Source organism: Thunnus thynnus, chromosome 4 (genome assembly GCF_963924715.1).
Source record: "Thunnus thynnus chromosome 4, fThuThy2.1, whole genome shotgun sequence".
NCBI classification, from domain to species: Eukaryota; Metazoa; Chordata; class Actinopteri; order Scombriformes; family Scombridae; genus Thunnus; species Thunnus thynnus.
In genome coordinates this window covers 34,348,849-34,369,156 of record NC_089520.1, presented here as the reverse complement: position 1 = coordinate 34,369,156, position 20,308 = coordinate 34,348,849, and the positions used below count along the sequence as shown (strand labels likewise).

Genomic DNA, 20,308 nt, shown 5'->3' with positions numbered 1-20,308 from the left:
TGCTGGTCCAAAGTCACATGCTTGCTTCTCTAACCTTTAGGCCACTACTGCCCAGTATCTCACAGCACTGATATGTATTCTCAGAGAATATCAGTTTTTTAGATTTGTGACTGTAATCATTAGCAACGGTTTATCCTGAGATTTTCTTTTAGGTATGAGACAGAGATGCCATTTATCACTGTTGGTGTTTACATTGGTAATTTAACTATTGCCTTCATGTGTAAGAGACATTATACTGATTAAAGTTTAAATATCAAAAATAACAAACATATAATATATTTTTATGCAGATGATATCATTTTATTTTCATCACAGCCAATAAATAAAATATGTATGTAACATAATGGAAAAATTCAGAAGATACACTTTATAAAATCATTGTTCCTTCAATAATAATAATGATAATTGGAGATGAGATGGTCTCAAATACACGTTAATTAATAATACACCAAGAAATGTATTCTCTTATTTTGGGTGGAATTTTCACCTCCAGTATTATTATTATTCCTTGATTTTACTATATATATATTTTTTCAAATAATAGAAATGAACCCTTAACAGGCTAAATTGTGGACATATATTTCTAGCCTCCTTTTCTTTCATATTTGGGAATGTAAGCTGTAAGGATTCTTTAAACATTACCACATGTTATATTGAACTTTGTTCGTTAGATCTGAGTTATATTATTATATTATAGTATTATTTTCAATAGACCACTGTTGTGGGAATTATTCCTCTAAATAAACGATGAATTCACAGAGAGCAGCGTCTTTTGGAGTAAATCAGAAGTCACATTTGCAAATGCATCTCCAGTTTGCTAGGCTGTGAGATGGCTGTGGTGAAGTTCAGTCATCATATTTCTAGTCTCCTGCGTCACAGAGCATTTCACATTCCTCAACCTAACAGTTGTCTTTTAATCAGTACACAGTATTTCTACTGTCCATTCATATCTGTCTTCCTTCCCAAGGGGGTTTCTTTCTCTGCCTGTCTGCTGAGAATTCAAAGTTGAAGGCCAAATCTCACAGCTTCACCTTTGATAACATTTCACACCTGCTGGTGTTGGGAACCGGCAGTAGAACATTTTCACACAAGAAGCAAAGTAACACACCGTGCACTCAGCCATTAAACAGTGCACATAAGACAAGAAAGATAAGACATTAAATATATATATATATATATATATATATATATATATATACATATATATATATATATATATATATATATATATATATACACACACACACACACACACACACACACACACACACACACACACATATATATATATATATATATATATATATATTCCCTTTAGAGAGCAGAAAAGGTTGGGGGACGGGGGAATGAGTGCTATTTCGTTATGTAAAGTTTATGGGTAAGTGACTTTCACTTCTTTGTTGCCTGGATATTTGTTTTTGAATATATGAAAGGCACATCCATAAGAAAAACAGATGTTCAGGCTTCAAGTGTGCTGTGCCCAACACTCTGAGATAAAGTAGATGGCGGTCGGGAGTAGGCCGTATTGAATATGCAGCACCAGGATTTGAGTAAACACAGCGTGGCTGAAGACAGTCCAAAACATCAGACCTCATCCTCTTCAGCAACAACAAACGTCATTTAAAGGGGGAGATGGCTGTCACATGGTTATGTCAGCTTCCTGTTTACCGCCAGTTGTACCTTCAGACTGGAGTACACAGATTGCAACACCGCGCTCCGCTGTTGTGGCGTTCATCCACAACAACATATGCAGCATTGAGATCCTGCAGCCACAGGGTTGACTGCTGTATAACTTTAATCCGTTTATCGTCATGGTCGTGGTTACTAAGGAGACATGAAGACGTGACATTGAGGAAACGTGAGCAGGCCGGGAAGGATCCTGGATATTTCCTGAGTCCAGCCGACCGGACTTCAGTTAGCTAGTGCTGGGTGTGTGGCTCCACTTCACCTTATGTCAGAAACGCAAACAAACCAGCGGTGATGTGGGAGACGACTTCGGAGGTCTGAAATCGCTTAAACAAACTATACGTGTATTTTGAGGTAGTGAAAACGACAAACATACGCCTGGGAAGCTGAACTAGCCTGTTAGCTGATTGTGCTAGCTCCGGTGGCCGCAGACGCCGCGGTGTGAGAGGCTGGCTGTACAGGCTGGCTGACGGCTTGTGTCTGGAGAGTGGAGCCGCTCGCCGGTGCCCTGAATTCAGGAAGAGTCCCCGGCTCCGGCCCCCTCAAGCGGGCAGTCAGGAAGAAGCTGGCTGGGAAGGGATGGCCTGGTCGGTCTTCCCGTTCCAAAGGACAAGGCGCTGCGGTGTTTGAAGGAGGTCGGGTCCGGTTAGAGGCCACCACCGCGGGTCGAGGCGCTATGATGGCCGCCTCCCCCTCCGTGGCCGCCGGCTTCAAGGCCTCCGGGCTGTCGGTCAGAAAGAGCGAGGAAATAGTGGATTTGATAGACGTGTTTTCGAAGACGCAGTACAGAGCAAAGGAAGTCACTCCTCGGGTAAGGTTTCTGGGTACAATATTCAGTGTGCTTTAGCTTATTTGACTACCTGTCATCCTATCATGTGTGAAAGATACATTGAATTGCATGGCAGAATCAAAGAATTTAAAGTGACTTTGTACACCGGCAAAGCCACATACATTGTAGGTAGTTATTTATAACCTTTAGGAACCACTGCTCAGTTCAGCATATACCTGATCCACCAAGCAGGACTTAACTTCCCTAAACTTACAATGTTTTTATTTATAGACTCTGCTCTCCACTTCACACCACTGCAGGTTATTTCGGTGCATGTTGATGTTGAGTTCACAGCCTTCATTCAGATCTGAAGTGAATGACATTTTGTTGAAAAACCGTGTTGCTTTGTGTATTGAATTCTCCCCGAATTGAAGCTATGACTCTATATAGTCATCATAATTATCATCGTACATTGTTGCACATGTGTCCTATAAATGACAGATGGTGTAGAAAATTAATGATTTTTTTAAATGAAAAGCCATTCAAGATTAAATCGCTAAATAGTTGTGAAACTGGCGTCTGTCAGGCAAGGGCCAGCTTGCTTCTTACAGTGCCAACATTCTCCAAATTGTTGTGCTCCTGAATGCCACACATGATAACTTGGATGGTGTTAATCACACTGCACAGTAACATTAATATCTTCAGTTCCTGTTGCTCCTTGAGCTTGAATGGGTCAGAGCTTTACTAACAGTAAAGTGAATTGATGGTAAATGTAAAATGTTATATATTGATTATCAAATGACAAGTTTGATGAAAAAATGGATTTTGATCTTAAATGCTGTTGATGACATTCTGGATATAACTTCCAAATAAATTTCTAGGTATTTGAGATTCATCAGTCTCCAAAATACAGGGATGACACAAATTGTAGGGCAGAATTTGGTTTAAGACAACCCTATTTTCATTGTGGTAGGTGTCCGCACAACCGAAACATTCTGATTTGCTTTCAAAATGATCCCCGATGGAAAAAATTAGTTTCCTTGCAAACCACTAACGAAAATTTTGTTTTGATTTCTTTTCAGATGGAGGTGATAGAGAAACGTTGTCTGGAGTTATTTGCAAGAGATTACAAATACAGTATCATCCATAACGCCAACGGAGAAGTGTGTGGCCATTACCCCCGGCAGATAGTTTTCCTGGAGTATGAATGCACAGATGTGGAGAGAGACAGGTACCGCTCCACTACTCAGCCAATCCATCATTTTCTGATACAAAGTCCAGACCACTCGGTTACCAATTACCCTTCTTGTTTGTTTGTGTCACTGCTCTCATCATGCACACCTTACTGTGGTGCAGGGAGCAAAGGTTAGCCTTCATCCCGAGCCCCCCCTCCCTCCCCGGTCACATCAAGGCAGCAGAGGGATGAAGTGACTGCTCTGTCACATGAGGTCACATTGTGGCCGGAAATAGGAAGCAATTTCCAGTGATTCAATAAATTGTCATTTCTTACTGCTGAATAATGCAGTTACAGTATTTTCCACTGTAGTTCTGGAAATAGAAGATGTTCTTCAATGCTGGAGCAAAACCGACATTCACAACATAGGCTTCATATACAATATTAAAAAAGGCCCCCGTTGTTTGGCAAAATCCCTCTTGTGCACTGAAACATTTTCCTTCCAGCATTATGTTTTCACTTCATAGTCTGTCCTGCAGTTACCCTCGCTGCAAACGAATAAGTTGGGGAAATAACATTTCAATTATTCATAGCAGCACCAGACACATTTGCAAAGGAGTTTCTAAGCAGGATTGCTGGTAGTATCATGTAGTGTGTAGTAGTGCTGAAACACTTAGTCAATCCAATGATTTTTGATTTAATCAACCAAAATTGAATCATTTATCAAATAAAAATACCAAACATTCGTTGGTTCCAGCTTCTCATATGTGCAGACTTTTTTCGCTGTATATTATTTTCAATTGAATATCTTTGGATGTTAGACAAAACAAGTCATTTGGAGACACCATCACTGTAATGAGCATTTTTCAAACACTGATGGGCATTTTTCACTATTTCATGACATTTTATTGACTAAACATTTTATCAAATAATCAAAGAAACAACTGACAGATTAATTCATTATCATTAGTTGAAGCCCCAGTTTGTTTGTTTTCTCACTAAAACTCACTTGATAAGCTCACATGAGGTAATGAATGAATGGATAAAATTGTAAAAAGCTTGCTGATTTGGCGATGATTGATTGATATGTGTCATTCATTAGTCATCCATCATTCAACAGGCCTTTCAAATGTTCACTGTAACTTATTTAACCTTTGAGATAATCATTCAAATGTTTGTGTTTATGTGATTGAAACAGCAACAGGCAGGCAGTTAACATATACTGATAATAGTAATGAAATAATCAATAGTTGTTAAAGCCTGATGTGTAGCCACGGCTGAATATCCCATGTAACTGTAACCTGCAATTCAGAAGATAAAAACAAGTTGACTGACTGCTGGATAACAAGTTGTGTGTGTGTGTGTGTGTGTGTGTGTGTGTGTGTGTGTGTGTGTGTGTGTGTGTGTGTGTGTGTGTGTGTGTGTGTGTGTGTGTGTGTGTGTGTGTGTGTGTGTGTGTGTGTAGGTTTGAGAGCACAGTGCAGATCAGTAAACTGCAGGACTTGGTGAACCGGAGTAAGTTGGCTCGTTGCAGAGGGAGGTTTGTGTGTCCTGTCATCCTCTACAATGGCAAGGTACTGCTGCACGACTGGAAACTCTACACTCTCTCCTCAGGGTTGTAATGTATATTGTATTTGTTATATTCAACTTTCTCTTGAAACAAGTTTTAAGACCTTAAAGGTCCAGTGTGTAGAATTTAGTGACTTGGCAGAAATGGAATGTAATATTCATGAGTATGTTTTAGTTAGTGTATAATCTCCTGAAAATAAGAATTGTTGTGTTTTCGTTACCTTAGAATGAGCCCTTTATATCTACATAGGGAGCGGATCCTCTTCCACAGAGCCCGCCATGTTGCACCGCCATGTTTCTACAGTAGCCCAGAACAGATAAACCAGCTCTAGAGGGCCTTTCACGTTTTTCACAAATGGGTAGCTCTGGGTCTGAAAAGTGAAGCCAATGCCGAAGTGCCTTAAACCTGCATTCTCTCTATTGGCCATCAGGGGGCAACTCCACTGGCTCCAAAAAGTCCGATTGTAGGGAAGTCTATGAGGAAATGACCCTACTTCTCACTTGATTTATTACCTCAGTGACCACTTTCCTAATGAGTTTATGGTCTCAATCACTAGTTTCAAGTCTTCTTCAATTCAGCATGATGTTCATTTTGTAAATTATGGTCCAATTTATAGTAAGACAGACTTAAAGCAGGGTATGCTTTCGAGTGTGGCTATGTTGTGATTGACAAGTCACTACCTCAGTGACAACGTTGATTACATAACGTAACCATGACGTAACCCCAGAATCACAGAGTATAGGTGTCACAGTGTGTTTTCAGCTCATGAAAGTTAATTGTAACATTTTGGTTGCCTAAAAAAAAGTCTTGTTCAGCGTTTGGTTGTACTAAAAGACTCGCTAAGTAGTCAGATGTTCAGTTTTTCCAGTAAGTACATTTAGTTTAAATGGTTTAAGCCTGTTTTTCGCTAGTGGAAATTAGCATTAGCATTAGCATTATCACAGTTAACTGTAGACTGTAAATGCGCCATGCTGACCAAGCTAGCAGCTAGCGCTAGGGTCAGCTCCACCCCCTCGTCCAAATATGGTCACTTCTGGCTCCCAAAATCAAAGATGGTGACGGTCAAATCAACGATGGCGACGGTCTAAATTGCCAAACTCAAGGCTTCAAAATGGCAGTCCACAAACCAATGGGTGATGTCACAGTGACTACGTCCATATGTTTTTTTTTTACAGTCTATGGTTTTTTGCGAGTTTCGTAGCCACTGTAGGTTCTCCTACATGCTTGGAAAGGGAGGGTGAAGGGAGGGGTATTCCATCACTAGATGCCACTAGATCCTACACACCTTTAAGACATTAGAACGACTAAAACCCCTGTATCAATAAAGGAACTTAGTTTTTTATTTCTTTTCTTTGTTGTTCTCCAACATCCCTGATTTCGGTAGATATTTAAAACTTACCACGATTGCTGCAGAAAATGTGTAATTAAAATAACAACATGTCCATCCTCTGAAAGAAAACATAGGCCAGTGAAGATTAGTTTATGAAACTGTATTCAAAGAAATCAGAATCATCTTTATTGGCCAAGTATGTTTACACATACAAGGACTTTGGTTTAATGGCTCTCAGTGTACTTACACAGAATATGAACACAACAAAAGAGTTAAAGCAAGAAAGTTAAAGCATTGCAGTTTGTACTAGAACACACTGTAACAGGGACAGTACTGCTTATGGAACTAAAATAAGAAATACCTCCAAGCGATTCTGCTTAGAATAAGATTTTCTGTGGTTACCACTACCTCTTTGTGGCTTTGTGGCTTGGCAGGTGACACAGCTATGAATTGTGGTAGCAGTCTGCTGGTGCTGTATGAGCACAGTATTGTTTGTTCCTCATTGCAGCATATTTGCCGATCGTCCACTCTGGCAGGCTGGGGGGAGCTGTACGGACGCACGGGCTACAACTATATCTTCTCAGGTACAACACACAAACACGGAAACTTAAATTTAGCTTAAAAAGGGAAGTTGTGGTTGAATTTTTTTTTTTCCGTGTGAGATTTCAGTTCCATGTGCGCTCTCAGACTCGAGAATAGTAGCAGCACTTGTCACACAGCTGTCAAACTTTTCCTATTGGGACTAGATGTTCCTCTGAATGACTGGAGGGGGGGGGGGGGTTCATTCAGAATCGCCAAGTCACCAAGAAATGTTGTTAATATCACTGTATTTTATCATGCTGTAGTACATTAGTAAAAATACAAAACCTCCACGTCCACTTTGATTGTTATATCTTAAGCAAGTCGATGAAAGTTGAGGTTTTTTTTTTAAATACTGTACCAAAATAAACTGACTGATCTGACTGGTATGCCTTTGAAGATGTTGGGTGTAGTTTCAAGTATTACTGGCGTTGTAGTAAATGAGCTAAAGTGAAAAATGGGCAGATCCACAAATGAAGAGTACATTATATTGTATTTTTTATTTTAGCGGTTCTGTATTTCATAATAATGATGATGATACATTTAAAACATTTCTGAACTGCAGAAAGGCAAATAAAATCAGACGATTACAAAATAATACAAAAATAAAATTGAATAAATTATCCAGCAATAATATAATAAAAAAAAAAAATCAGATAAGTCATGTTGGAAATAAAACAATACACCAACATTAATAAACGACTATATTAAAACAAAAGGAAGCTGCAATAAGCATCCAGTCGGGGGTTTTTTTGTTTCAAAATGCCCCAAATTCTGATTCTGTTTGAGTTAAACCTTAATTATCTACTTGCTGAGTGTAATTCTTGTTGCTCTACATCTTTGATCACTTTCAATCTGAATTCCAGCTCTTTGTTCTCAGGTTGCACAGGCCTGAAGCAGAGATGATCTGTTCCTGTCGCTCATGTAGTAATTAGCTCGCATCAAGCAGAGCAATGGCCAGAAGGGTACAAAACCTCTCCAGAAGTCCTCATTTCAAAAATACTTTTTACAAGATCTAAAAATGGATTTAGTGAGCTAAACCCGCAAATGAAGTTAGGAGGAGGAGGCTTTTACATTATATTCATTTTACAGACGCCTTTGTCCAATGCATGGACAGTAAATGCATTTAAACTCCAGAGGAAGAAGAGCTTGTGCATACCTCCTACACATAATCAAGAGAAGATTTTCTATATCAGCTACCTCGTCCTTATTTACTGTGACAAACATAAATTGTCCTTGCTGCAAATTAGTTGCTGCTGCCAGGTGAGAAATTGGTTATGCAGATTGACTTTACAGTATTACATTTTAATTGGTCAAAAGCTGAATTAGAGTAGAAGACAACACACACACCACCTGCTGTGTCTGTCCTGTGGTGCAGGGAATCAATTCCCCTGAACATCCAAAGAAAGTGGATTCCTACACACACTAATCACCTCTGCATGGATTTATTGATTTATGATTTTCAATTTTTGACAAATTTTGCTTTAAATATTTTCTCATTGTCTTCTTTTAAGACATATAAAAATACTCTGAATCATAAAGTGTGTGTGAGTTTAATTACCTAGTTAGAAATTTTTAAAGTGACATCATAATAAAGATATATCTTCACTTTTAGAATATAGAATACACTGCTGTCAACTTCTAGATGATAGTAGTATCTAATATTTAAGTTTGTACACATGCTTATAATAGACTTACTATGACATGGCAGTGACTGTGGATAATCTTCTTTACCAGACATGACCAAAATGTAATTATTTGAGTATAAAAGAGGAGGCCAAAATGACTAACAGCTGTAGTCTGTCATTTAGTGTTTTTCAGTGAACGACTGAACTTTCTGAGTCATTTTAATTATCCACAGTTTGTGGAGGCGTGCCTCATATTGCTCATTTAGTTCATCTTGTCTTCATCTTGTGTCTTTATAGGGGGCAGTGATGACACGTGGACAGAGTCAGAAGAGGTTCCAGAGGATGACAGTGCAGTCAGGTAATCAAATCCATTTAACTAGATTAGTGTACAGTGAACATCAGACAGCAGTCTCTCTGTGGGCTAAATCAGTATGTGAAACTAACTGCCTGTGACAACAATAAAACACAACAATCAATGACTTCACTGAAAGTGTTAAAAAGTTACACATTATTCATTACTTCTCCCTTATTTCAAAAGTGATATCATGACTGAAAGTCAATAATCAGACAGTAATCGTTTCTCCTCTCTCTCCTCCTCTGCAGGAATGGGGACTCCCAGCTCTTTGACAAGGTTCGAGGCCATGACATTAAGCTGCTACGTTACCTCTCGGTTCGCTACATCTGTGACCTGATGGTGGAGAACAAGAAGGTTAAGTTTGGCCTAAAGTAAGGAACACAATGGACTAGTTCATACACACTCTGACTGTTATGTAGGTCATTGTTTCCACTGGACTTTGTAGGAAGAAACCTTATGGAAAGCATCTGACTCTGCCTCAGATTTTAGCAAATGCTTCCATTTATTGAGTTAGGAGTGTGGGTGCATGCGGTTTATGTGATTATGTTGTTTGGGAGAAAGTTTTGGTGTGATTTTTTTTTTTAAATTGAGCTCTGTGTACAGGGCTTTGGTGATCATTGTCATCCTTTTGTTTTTTCTGTACATGTATTTAATCATCTACAGCTGTCGTTGTGACTGTTAATGTATACTGTAGGTAGAACAGATGATACAGGTACTGTTTAGGTATACTTAACTGCACTGAAAATGTACAGTGAACTATCAGAAGATGAGGTAACAAACTGATTAAGGAACAGCATGGAATAATGTTAGGTTAGAAAGGCGGGAAACAGGCAGTGAGCAATTATGCTATACAGCGTACTAAAGATGGCTGTTTCTCAAAATAACAGTAACATGTGTTACTTTTGCCAACATACAGTATATACTACACTGATATCTCTGATAAGCCTTTTTGCCCTGTGTTGTGTATTAAAATTCTGGTGCCTGAATTCTTACATTGCATCTCTGTATCTCTACAGTGTTACATCCTCTGAGAAGGCAGACAAGGCCCAACGCTATGCAGACTTCACCCTGCTCTCTGTGCCTTACCCAGGTAAACAACTGCTGTTAAGTCTTCCCAGTCATCCCGCTAGAGATAAACCGATAAATAAGCTGGGCTGGTGCTGTATACTAGCTGATATTAGCTTATTGCAGATACTGTGTAAAAGTATTTGTGTATCTGTTGACATATGAGTAAGAAGACACTGCAGCATAGAAATGCCCAAGATCCATTAGAGTTAACTAAGAAATAGTGTCACAGTTACATAATTTGTCCACCAGAGAGCACCAACAAATTTATTTTTGGCTGGACCAGCCACACATCAGCCCTATAACCCTGAATGTCAGTCACTGACTGACTGACTGACTGACTGAGTGATGAAGTTACATCATTGGTCAGCTGGCGCAGTGATGGAGTTTCCTCATTGGCCATTGCTCTTTCAAAATGAATTGGCATGAACAGTTTCAATTATGTCCTCAGGGAGTAAATAAGTTTTAAAAACACACATTTACTGACTGAAGCATCTCCTACGGAGGCTTTGACACTGACAGGAGCACCAACCCGCAGATACAAAGAGACACAACAGATCCATTTTTACCAGCCTGCACGGCGGCTACTGCTAGTGAGCATAGCCATGCTGTACTGTGTGTTGCCCATACACTGTATTAAAAATAAGGTGTTGCCGCAGTGTTTTTGGTTTAACAGCACCGTGCTGGGCAGGTGACAGGTGTGTTTACAGTGTTTGTGTGCTCTGAAAGACGTCATGGTTGGTATATAGTCACACAGCTGACGGACTGTTGACGGACTGTGGTCTGGCATGCTAATCCTATGTAAACATATGGATGAGACCATATGTTCACAGACATCTGCAGATAGAAACAGATGAAAGAGCAGCAGAGTTAACAGATAATTAGCATAGTTATAATTAAAATAAAAGTAAGTTCTTTTTCAAATCAAACATCAGAAGATATGAGTGGAAAGTATTGTTTGTGCAACATTTGTAAGCCTTTTTTTTGACTCAAACATAGCTTAACCATGTCATGTGATATGCTACTTCAGTACACTTTAACAACAAATATTATTGGGACCACCACAGAAAATTGCAGTAATCCAGGAATTCATATCATAGACCCTAACAACTGACTATCTCTTTAACAAATTGACCACAATTATGCACACTGACCATACACAGTCCAGCCTTATACTACCGTAAAATGTCCTGCTGTCCTTGACACAACTTTTCTAGGACACAAATTTAACAAATCCTTATAATAGAGTTGTTTATGTTTGTTGTTGCATTTATGGAAAAAATGACCATTAGCCAATATATCATTATCAGATTTTTTTTAAACACACCTCAAAAATCCAGTATCAGGCAGGCTATAATGTGGAGTTGTGCAATGATGTTGACATAGTGGCCACAGAATTGCAAATACACGATTCCTTGACTGAAATAAAGGGAAAAATTGCCTATTCGAGTAAAATCTGAAGCCCACTCAAATCTTTGGTGTTTGTTGCTGTAAAAAAAAGTTGTTTTCTGGTTTCACTCAGCAAAATGACCCATCATTCACAAACAAAAAGAGGGGAAGTCCATTTAAAAAAAACATAGCTGTGACTGTTTGGTACTAAAGATATCATAGAATGATAAATAAAAGAAACTTCAGATTGCCATTTATAAGAAAGTTATGCATCCATCACTGTTTCATCACTATTGAATTTAAAGTTATAAAGTCGTAACATTTTTTACTTAAATTTTTAAGACAAGGACCACATTCTGTATCGGCTTCAGCTAAAAACCAGGTGAAAACAAGGCTGACTAGAGGGTCACTGTGTTTGTCTTCTTTTCTTTGTTTAGGGTGTGAGTTTTTTAAGGACTACAAAGACAGAGACTACACAGCTGAAGGACTGGTGTTCAACTGGAATCAGGTACAGTGTGTGCTCACAGTCGGCTCACTTAATCATAGTAACCTGGTTCTGTTGTATTGATCTGATGCCACTGTCTCTCCTCTGACAGGACTATGTAGACGCTCCTTTGACAATCCCTGTGTGCTTCACCCAGAACTTGAACATTGACTGGACTCAATACCAGGTATCTGGTATCTCTACTCTACTTTTAACTTCTTTACTCTGTCCTCCACAACTGTGACTCAGTTTTGCTCTGTAATATTTTTGGTGTGTCAGTGCCATCTGTTGTCCAACCTGCAAAGTGCTTTGGTCATGATTCATAACCACTTGAACTGCACTTGTACAGTAATAGTTACAGTGTGGTTAAACCCCTCAAACCTCACTGACTCATTCTGTGCAGCCAGATGTTGTTCAAATCTTTTTTTATTTTAAGAGAGATACCAAAGTTTCCAAATATACCAAATATGTCAGCCACAAAAAAACGGAAGCATTTCTTTTGGTTCAGTGAGAGCTAGAACAAGCTGATACAGAATATATATGGTACTGTCATTAGTACAGTGTGGAATAAAGGTGTGTATGTTTTCAGTCATGGGACCTGGTGGAGCAGACCCAAAACTACCTGAAGCTGCTGCTCCACATCATCAACAGTGATGGTAGGTGGTGTGTGTTGCTTGTTTTGATGAGGTTTAATGTTAGCGAATGGTTGTGTCTTGGGTTGTGGGCTAAAAGTAGCATGTGGGAAACAGCTGCACGTATTTCTTTTCATTTTCATCATGTAGACAAAAAAGTAGGCTATAAGTTGGCTATGGAGCCATATCAGTAGTCAAAACATCCAAGGTTTTCAATTTATGATGATGGAAACAGAGATAACAACATAATGAATTTTCTATTTATCAACTAATACTAATATGATTTACTAATAATATAATAATATTACAGACTGCTATACAAATGTTTGTGTGAGGTCTGTATGTGTGGTGCTTGTTTCCCAAAAGTGGGCTGTTTAAGGCTCCAAATATGCTCCATGCAAGTAAGCAAATGCACGCTCTTCAAGCTATGTAAGATTGATTTCATGCATTGTTGCGTTTTGGAATGTGTCACCTGAAAATTCTTAACATTACGCAAGCGTGAGCTGTGTCGTAGCTCTGTCTGAGTGTTGTAGCCAGAGTCGGTCAAAACAATCATGGCGAGCAGTTGGATGAACTTTGTCTTTATTCAGACAGGAATTCTCCATCATTCCTCTGAATGATTCAGAAATCACACATCACATCTTCTGCGTTTCCTTTTTTTCTTTCTTCTGTGCACATTCCTCTACACACACCATATTTGATATTTGATGATTAGCTGATTAGCTCTATCTAGCCTATATCCCCTCCTTGAAGACTGATTCATCATCTCAGGAGCGCATGTTGAGTATATTCACTGTAGTTGCATGTTTGCAGCGGCTGGGCCAGGTGTTTGTGTTTGCATACTTGCGTGGGGAACCTATCTGTTTCTATAATGCTGCGGCCCAGAACAGATGCTACACTAATACCCTGAAGAGAATTTACATATTGCAGGATAAATAAATAATCAACTGCTCACTAAATTCTCTGACAAATGACTGTGGTGCATAAATCAGTGTGAATATATTATTAAATCTTATTTTACCTTTATTGAACCTGGTTAAGTAAAGGTGAAATCTTTTCTTCTTTTTTGTTGTTTTTTTTTTTTTTTTTACAGAATGCTCTGGCCACACTGGCAACATAGTTAATAATTACATAACATAATTACATTACGTAAGAAAGACAATAAAAGGCATTTACATATATAAAAGCACAACATTTCTCACTTGATGTCTGTAAAATCAGCAGCAAGTGTGTCAGTTTGTACACTTTTATGGATGAATAGTTATATGGGTCATAATAACATAATGTGGTCTAAAAACATAAACAACATAATAAATAGTAAAAAAAAAAAGTGATGAGTTCATGTTATTTGTCATCTTTAAGGAAACATTCAAACAAAACTGCGCATAAATTATTTTTTCTGAACTTTATACGGATAGTTCCAATATTAATATATATCACACTATGAAAAATACATGAAAACTTTACACATAAAATAATTAAACTGAAGTTCAAAGCAATGCACTGTGTTCTGGTGTTACTGTATGTGTCCAACAAAACGGATTTAAACAACCGCTAACTCAGAATCATTCATTTGAACAGCAGAAGTTTGAAGACGATAATATGCTGAGATCAAGTTATCACAATCTAATTTTACTGAACTTTGATAAATTATTGAATTATCACCAGCCCTGGGCAAACATTTTTTTCTTACCACTGCTACTCTGAACATGTTGTTTTGAGCAGTGTTGTACTACAGATTTATAATTCATTATTATATCATCTGATTTTCTCTTTTGTTTTGTTTGGTTCACAGTACATGCTTTTCTCTTGTGAACGATATTTGCTCTATCATTCTTAATGCACTTTTGATCCTTCAAGGTGCACTTGAAAGTGTTGATGTTAAAGGTGACTCCTGCTTTTGTTTCAGATGAGAGTGGCCTCCTGGTGCACTGCATATCAGGCTGGGACCGGACGCCTCTGTTTGTGTCCCTCCTCAGGCTCTCCCTGTGGGCAGTAAGTTCCTACGTTCTCCTCTCCTTCTGCTATCTCCTTTATTCTCTCCTGGTTTTCCCTACACATGATATCCCACTGCTCATTTGGCCCCTCCAACATTCATTAGTGACTTCGATAATCCCATGCTGAATCCATCTGCCGTGGCCCCAGACCCTCTACTCATAAGACTCATTTACCATTTCAAACACGCGTTCTAATTAGCCTCTTCTGTATTCTCTGCCTTTATTAAAAATAGAACCCGTATGTTATAAATATGTTATCTTTTTTTTTTCCTCAAGACATGGTCCAAACTGGAAACTTCTCATGACTGATTACACATATGTGTTTTCAAACAGAATAAAAAATCCAGTTTTGGTGTCTGGAGCTACATGACATCCTGTGCACAATGGGCCGACGGTGTTTTATTTAACACGGGATGTTTGAGATATTTGACTTGTTCTTGTCATGTATCTTTCACAGGATGGTGCGGTGCACGCCAGCCTGGAGCCGGCCGAGATCCTGTATCTGACCATTGCTTACGACTGGTTCCTCTTCGGGTAAAAATAATCATCAACATCATCACAGTCATGGTTTCATGACTTTGTGGCGAGCAGTAACTCAGCGCATTAGCTGACATCAATACTTTAGAAGTGCATTTGCAGCCTCTCTGTGCTGTCTGGCTGTGTTTATCTGCCACAAATAATTGAAAGTGACTGGTTAATGAAGCAGTGGGAGAGGCCGGGACAACATGAGACAACGACTGTGGCTTTGCTCTTGACCACGTCTTTTATCCTCCCACTCTCCATATTTCACTCTCTCTCACACATATGCACGCACACTCCCTCTTGGGGTTCTCCTTTTCATAATTACCAGCACGATCTCTCCAATTTGAGCTCATCGGAGGCAGTCTCGTAAAAAGCCCCTTAACTGCCAGCTAGCCCATGTAATTATACATCAGCAGGCCTGCCCAAACCCTTGGGACATCGGCCAAGCAGAAGAAGTGTGTGTAAGAGAGAGAGAGATGAGGGAAGAAGGAGCTTGATAGAGACAGAGAGACAGAGGGAGCACCCAGTGGTGCTGTAGCTGCTGTCCTTCCTCATTTTTGTCACAACTGAATCATATTTGGACTTCAGGTTCATTGTGGAGTAATCTATTGATTTCTTTTCTCTGTCATGGCCATAAACACTGTCAGGAGCACCTAAACAGATGTGATCACTGTTAAAGAATCACTCTCAAGAGACTACATTAGTTCCTACACCAGTGCTTGTGCACCTTCTGAATAATTTACTTTTGAAGTAGTCTTGATATGTTAAAAGGAAAAAAAACTAAAAAACATGATTCCCAATGAGGGTCTTCATTTATGCTTTGATTGAGTTAAAGGACCAGTTCACCCTAATGATGGAAAACCCAGAAAACAACTCTTCTTTTCTCACTTAGCCACAGCTAATCCATATCCATCCAGATAGTTTTGGTTTTATGTGCTGATATTTAAAGATATTTGTCTCTGAAATCTCAACTGCCACCTCAAAACAATGGAGGTGAATGAAATTTCAGCCATTCTCCTCAGCACACTGGAAAATGACATTTTTGGCTGACTCTCTGCCAACCACTTGAAGTAATAGTTTCAGTGAATATTGTCTACAATTTCTGGATCACACTTCACTAAGATGTTGTTTGTTAGTTTACTTGACATTTCATTTCATTCAATGTTGATATCAAAAGATTAATGTTAAAATCAGTAAGTAACATGCACTCTTAATAAGTAACATACTTGTTTCTCTATTTATTTCCAGTCACATGCTGCCAGATCGACTCTCCAAAGGGGAGGAGGTACGTTTGTCTAACAGAAGATTTTCTGTACATGATAATATAACTTTGAGGAGAAAGCATTAACTGACTAGCTGAATGAAGAAATTGATCTGAAATTAACAAACCACTGTTTGATAACAGCAACAAAAGCTACAGTGGCATGCATTCCTTGATCAATTTTGTTTTTAATGTATTTATTTTCTTGCTGTGTTACAAGTCAGAAATTGTATATGTTGTGTAAAGATATTTTCACTACAGGTACACAAAAGATCATTGGCAAAAAAGTGTCAGTGATCATCAACATAGAATGAGAGAGAGAGATGCTAGAAAGAAAAGATTTATACTCCTCCTGGGTAATTGTATGTAGTATTTTACTAACTTGTAAAACCCCAAATATCAGGTTTTTAGAACAGTATTGTAATTCAGACATTCAGAATGCAGGAGTTTGTTTTGTGCATTAAAACATACTTCCTGCACTAAAAGAAGTTGTATTTTTCTATTTTTGGATATCAAATCCTTCCTTTGTACTGCAGGCTTTGCAAAATTTCAATTTGGAGACTCTGAAGATTTCTTAACCTTTTGTAAATTTCTCAGGTTTTAACACCCAGATTGAGTGTTGTGAGTTTAATCCTCTGTGTAAATGGACTTTTGGTTCACAGGAGGGACACTTTCAGCAGAACTGGAACTTAAGTGCCGTTAAATATATATATATATATATATATATATATATATATATATATATATATTTTTTTTTAATACTTTTGGGGTGGCATTTTATGCCGTTATTATAGGGACAGTGGAGAGATGACAAGAATCGAAGGGAGGTGATGGGGGGTGACATGCAACAAGGGTCCACAGCTGGATTTGAACTGCAGACTTTGCAGTTATATGTGTCATAACCAGTAGGCTACTGGGACGCACCGTGTGCTGTTAAATATGTTTGATTGTTATGTTCTCTGATCAAAAATGTTTCTTCTCCCTCAGATTTTCTTTTTTTGCTTCAATTTTTTGAAGCACATTGTCTCAGAGAAGTTCTCTGCTGTTAGGAAACAGAGGTGTGTTCTTTATTTATGTTGTTTCATGTATTATGTTCATTTACGCTTGTCTTTCTTTTTCTTTCTTTCTTTCTTTCTTTCTTTCTTTCTGACACAAATATTTTAAAGCTACAGTTGCTCTCTATTGCCCAAGGTTTTTACTCATACAGTAAATATCTAACTCATACAGTGAATAACCTAATTCCTTAGGCAAATTCCCACTGTACGAATCTATCCAGTATTCTTTCTCTTCTTTTGATCTCTGATGTTATTTCATCATATCTTCTTTTTTTCTTTCAGAAGGAAGAACTCCCACTTCAAAGACAGTGATTTCACTGTGGAGGACCTCTGCCAGTTAAGTAAGTCAGTGATTCTCATATATTTTTCCCTCCTCACAGGCCTACGAGACAGCTCTGACACTTAAAACGCTAATGAATTGTATTTAGTTAGGGCCCGAGCACAAAAGTGCCAGGTGCCCAACGAAAATTGCAAAGTTGTGTAGTGATTGGGCTCAGGTGTGGCCAGCGGGCTCCATAGTGCCCCCAAATGCAGGGCCATGTCGGGATAAAGTTGCTTTGATATTCACTAAATTCTGTAGGTTTGTTCATTGTTCTCATTGTTCTGGACATAATACATTTTTTGGGAATTTTTTTCGCCTGACAGGAAGTCAGCCATTTTGGATTTTGTGCATCAGTTTTCATTTTATGAGCAGGTTCGAGGCCTTCAGGCTGTGTGAAAACTCACAAAACTTTGCACCCATGTTCAAACTAGTACGTATTTCAGTTTGATATGGCAATTGGGCTTGGGCATGACACGTTGGCTCTATAGCACCCTCCTAATTACATTTAGCATTTTTGAGGTGCTAGGGGTGCTCGAAAACTCACAAAACTTTGTACATGCATCAGAAGTAGTGTAACTTGATATCTAATATGTGTCTTGGGTTTGGGTGTGGCAAAGTGGCTCGAGGGCACCCCCTAGAAAATTTCAAAGTCAAAGGGCCCGCTGTTAAATTTGATATAGATGTATGAAACTTGGTAGGCAGATGTACCATTTCCAGACTTAGAAAAGCCATACCCTAAGTCCAACAGGAAGCAAAAGCCAAGCGACTTTGAATTTGGTAGATGATATTTAAAGACCTTTGCGACGCTAAATTGCGAAACTTTTGAGTTTCCATGGAACACTCTTGGTGTAGCGTGCCGGTCAATTTTGCCCAAAACATGAAATAGGAAGTTGTTGTAACTCCACTTTACATTGTCCAATCTGTCCCATATTTCTCATGCTTGATAAGAGTCCAGGCCTGAACACACCTACATGCCAATATTGAGTCATAGTCATAGCACCACTTGCTGACAACAGGAAGTCAACCTTATGTGACAAACATCATCCAATTTACATGACATTTACATGGTGTGGTCTACACATGATATACAGCACCACAATGTGTCAACATGTGACACATAGTGGACACAGGAAGTGATATTTAACTCCTTCATGCAATGTCTGATAATTATGAAAATGCATATGCATGTCAGACGACCTCCTCTAAATGTATTGCTGCATTAATATTTCACTTATGTATTATTGCCTACAGGCAACAGTCAGTGAAGCCTAAATGACAATTAGTTCATCAAAAATATACACAATTTCCAATATGTCATCTCCAGCGCCACATACTGCACACAGGAAACAATATTTTACCCATTCATACAGTGTCCTGACAATAAGACTAGACCAAAGAATCTCCTGCAAGAAGAAAAATCATTTGGACTTCCTATTTTGCAATGCTAAATAGAATTTAAAGAATTATCTAGGATACATAAGGATACACAAATATAATCATATGGTGTAAATAAAAAAAAAATGGAGTGTATTTCCCATGTTTTCCAATTGACCTTCATACATGTGTTAAAACAACACAAGTGTCAGACTTGAGGAGAAATGTATTTGTATCTCACTCTAGCTGGTGAAGATCGTCTTTAAAAGTCAGTTTTGATGATGTACTTGTGGCAGCAGTGGGAGCTCCTGCCACATGCCTCTGGTCTGATGCAATGAGGAATAACAAAGCTCCTGAATGCTGCGAGCGCAGAGAGTGTTGGGGCACAGACAAAGCAATGAGACTCTGGGTGATAACACAGCGCTTTCATCTCTTCAGCAAATTGCACTGCTTAAATCCAAAACATCTTGCATCACAAACTTTTATGTCTCCGGGCCTTTAACCTTCAGTAGAGTCTTACATATGCATCAGTATACTGTTTTATGTCACAGGTAATTGGTTTCCCAGGCATAAATGTCTGCTTATGAGTGTATGCTGTAGCGATGGGGGGCCAGTAGTTATTCATGATGCTTGACACATTATTGCCAGAGCAGTCCCAAAAAGATTCACTGATTGATGTTCTACCAGCTACTACTTCAATAGAGAAAACCCCCTTTTAAATCTCTGTTTTATAGCTTTTAAAGCAAGTGTAGAGCAAATGTAATTTTTGAAAAAAGAAATAACAATCTCCTTTTCACAACTGAAAAAAATAAGTTATAAGCAAGAAAATACATCCTTGTTCAATTCATTACACTCCTACTTGTTCTGGTATGACTAGCAGTTCATGGTGGCTAATGTTAGCTATTGTTAGCTAACTTTAGATAGATATTGCTGTGTAACTGACATTACCAAGTGAGTTTTCTGACTTGATGACTCTTGTTTACTTGTGCAGTTGCTACACCATGCTTCTACTCAGCAGAAGTGACAAAGTCTCACCTGAATACATTTTCTTGTTTGCCAGATAACTACTGATTCATAAAATTTAAATTTATAACTGCTTAAGAAAACTCCCACATG

General features: G+C 38.5%; 1 protein-coding gene across 1 annotated transcript in view; it reads left to right on the top strand.

Moving 5' to 3' along the window:
* Nucleotides 1–1,668: 1,668 nt before the first annotated feature.
* mtmr14 (myotubularin related protein 14) overlaps nucleotides 1,669–20,308 on the top strand; it is a 29,893-nt gene continuing 11,253 nt past the window's right edge. Inside the window, exons 1-15 of the mRNA XM_067588439.1 lie at nucleotides 1,669–2,497; nucleotides 3,538–3,686; nucleotides 5,095–5,203; nucleotides 7,038–7,113; nucleotides 9,034–9,094; nucleotides 9,340–9,462; nucleotides 10,108–10,181; nucleotides 11,983–12,053; nucleotides 12,142–12,216; nucleotides 12,619–12,685; nucleotides 14,571–14,656; nucleotides 15,116–15,192; nucleotides 16,429–16,465; nucleotides 17,429–17,499; nucleotides 17,779–17,837. Of these exons, the coding sequence (XP_067444540.1) occupies nucleotides 2,363–2,497; nucleotides 3,538–3,686; nucleotides 5,095–5,203; nucleotides 7,038–7,113; nucleotides 9,034–9,094; nucleotides 9,340–9,462; nucleotides 10,108–10,181; nucleotides 11,983–12,053; nucleotides 12,142–12,216; nucleotides 12,619–12,685; nucleotides 14,571–14,656; nucleotides 15,116–15,192; nucleotides 16,429–16,465; nucleotides 17,429–17,499; nucleotides 17,779–17,837 (1,270 nt within the window). The 5' untranslated portion in view covers nucleotides 1,669–2,362. The remainder of the gene's footprint in view (nucleotides 2,498–3,537; nucleotides 3,687–5,094; nucleotides 5,204–7,037; nucleotides 7,114–9,033; nucleotides 9,095–9,339; nucleotides 9,463–10,107; nucleotides 10,182–11,982; nucleotides 12,054–12,141; nucleotides 12,217–12,618; nucleotides 12,686–14,570; nucleotides 14,657–15,115; nucleotides 15,193–16,428; nucleotides 16,466–17,428; nucleotides 17,500–17,778; nucleotides 17,838–20,308) is intronic.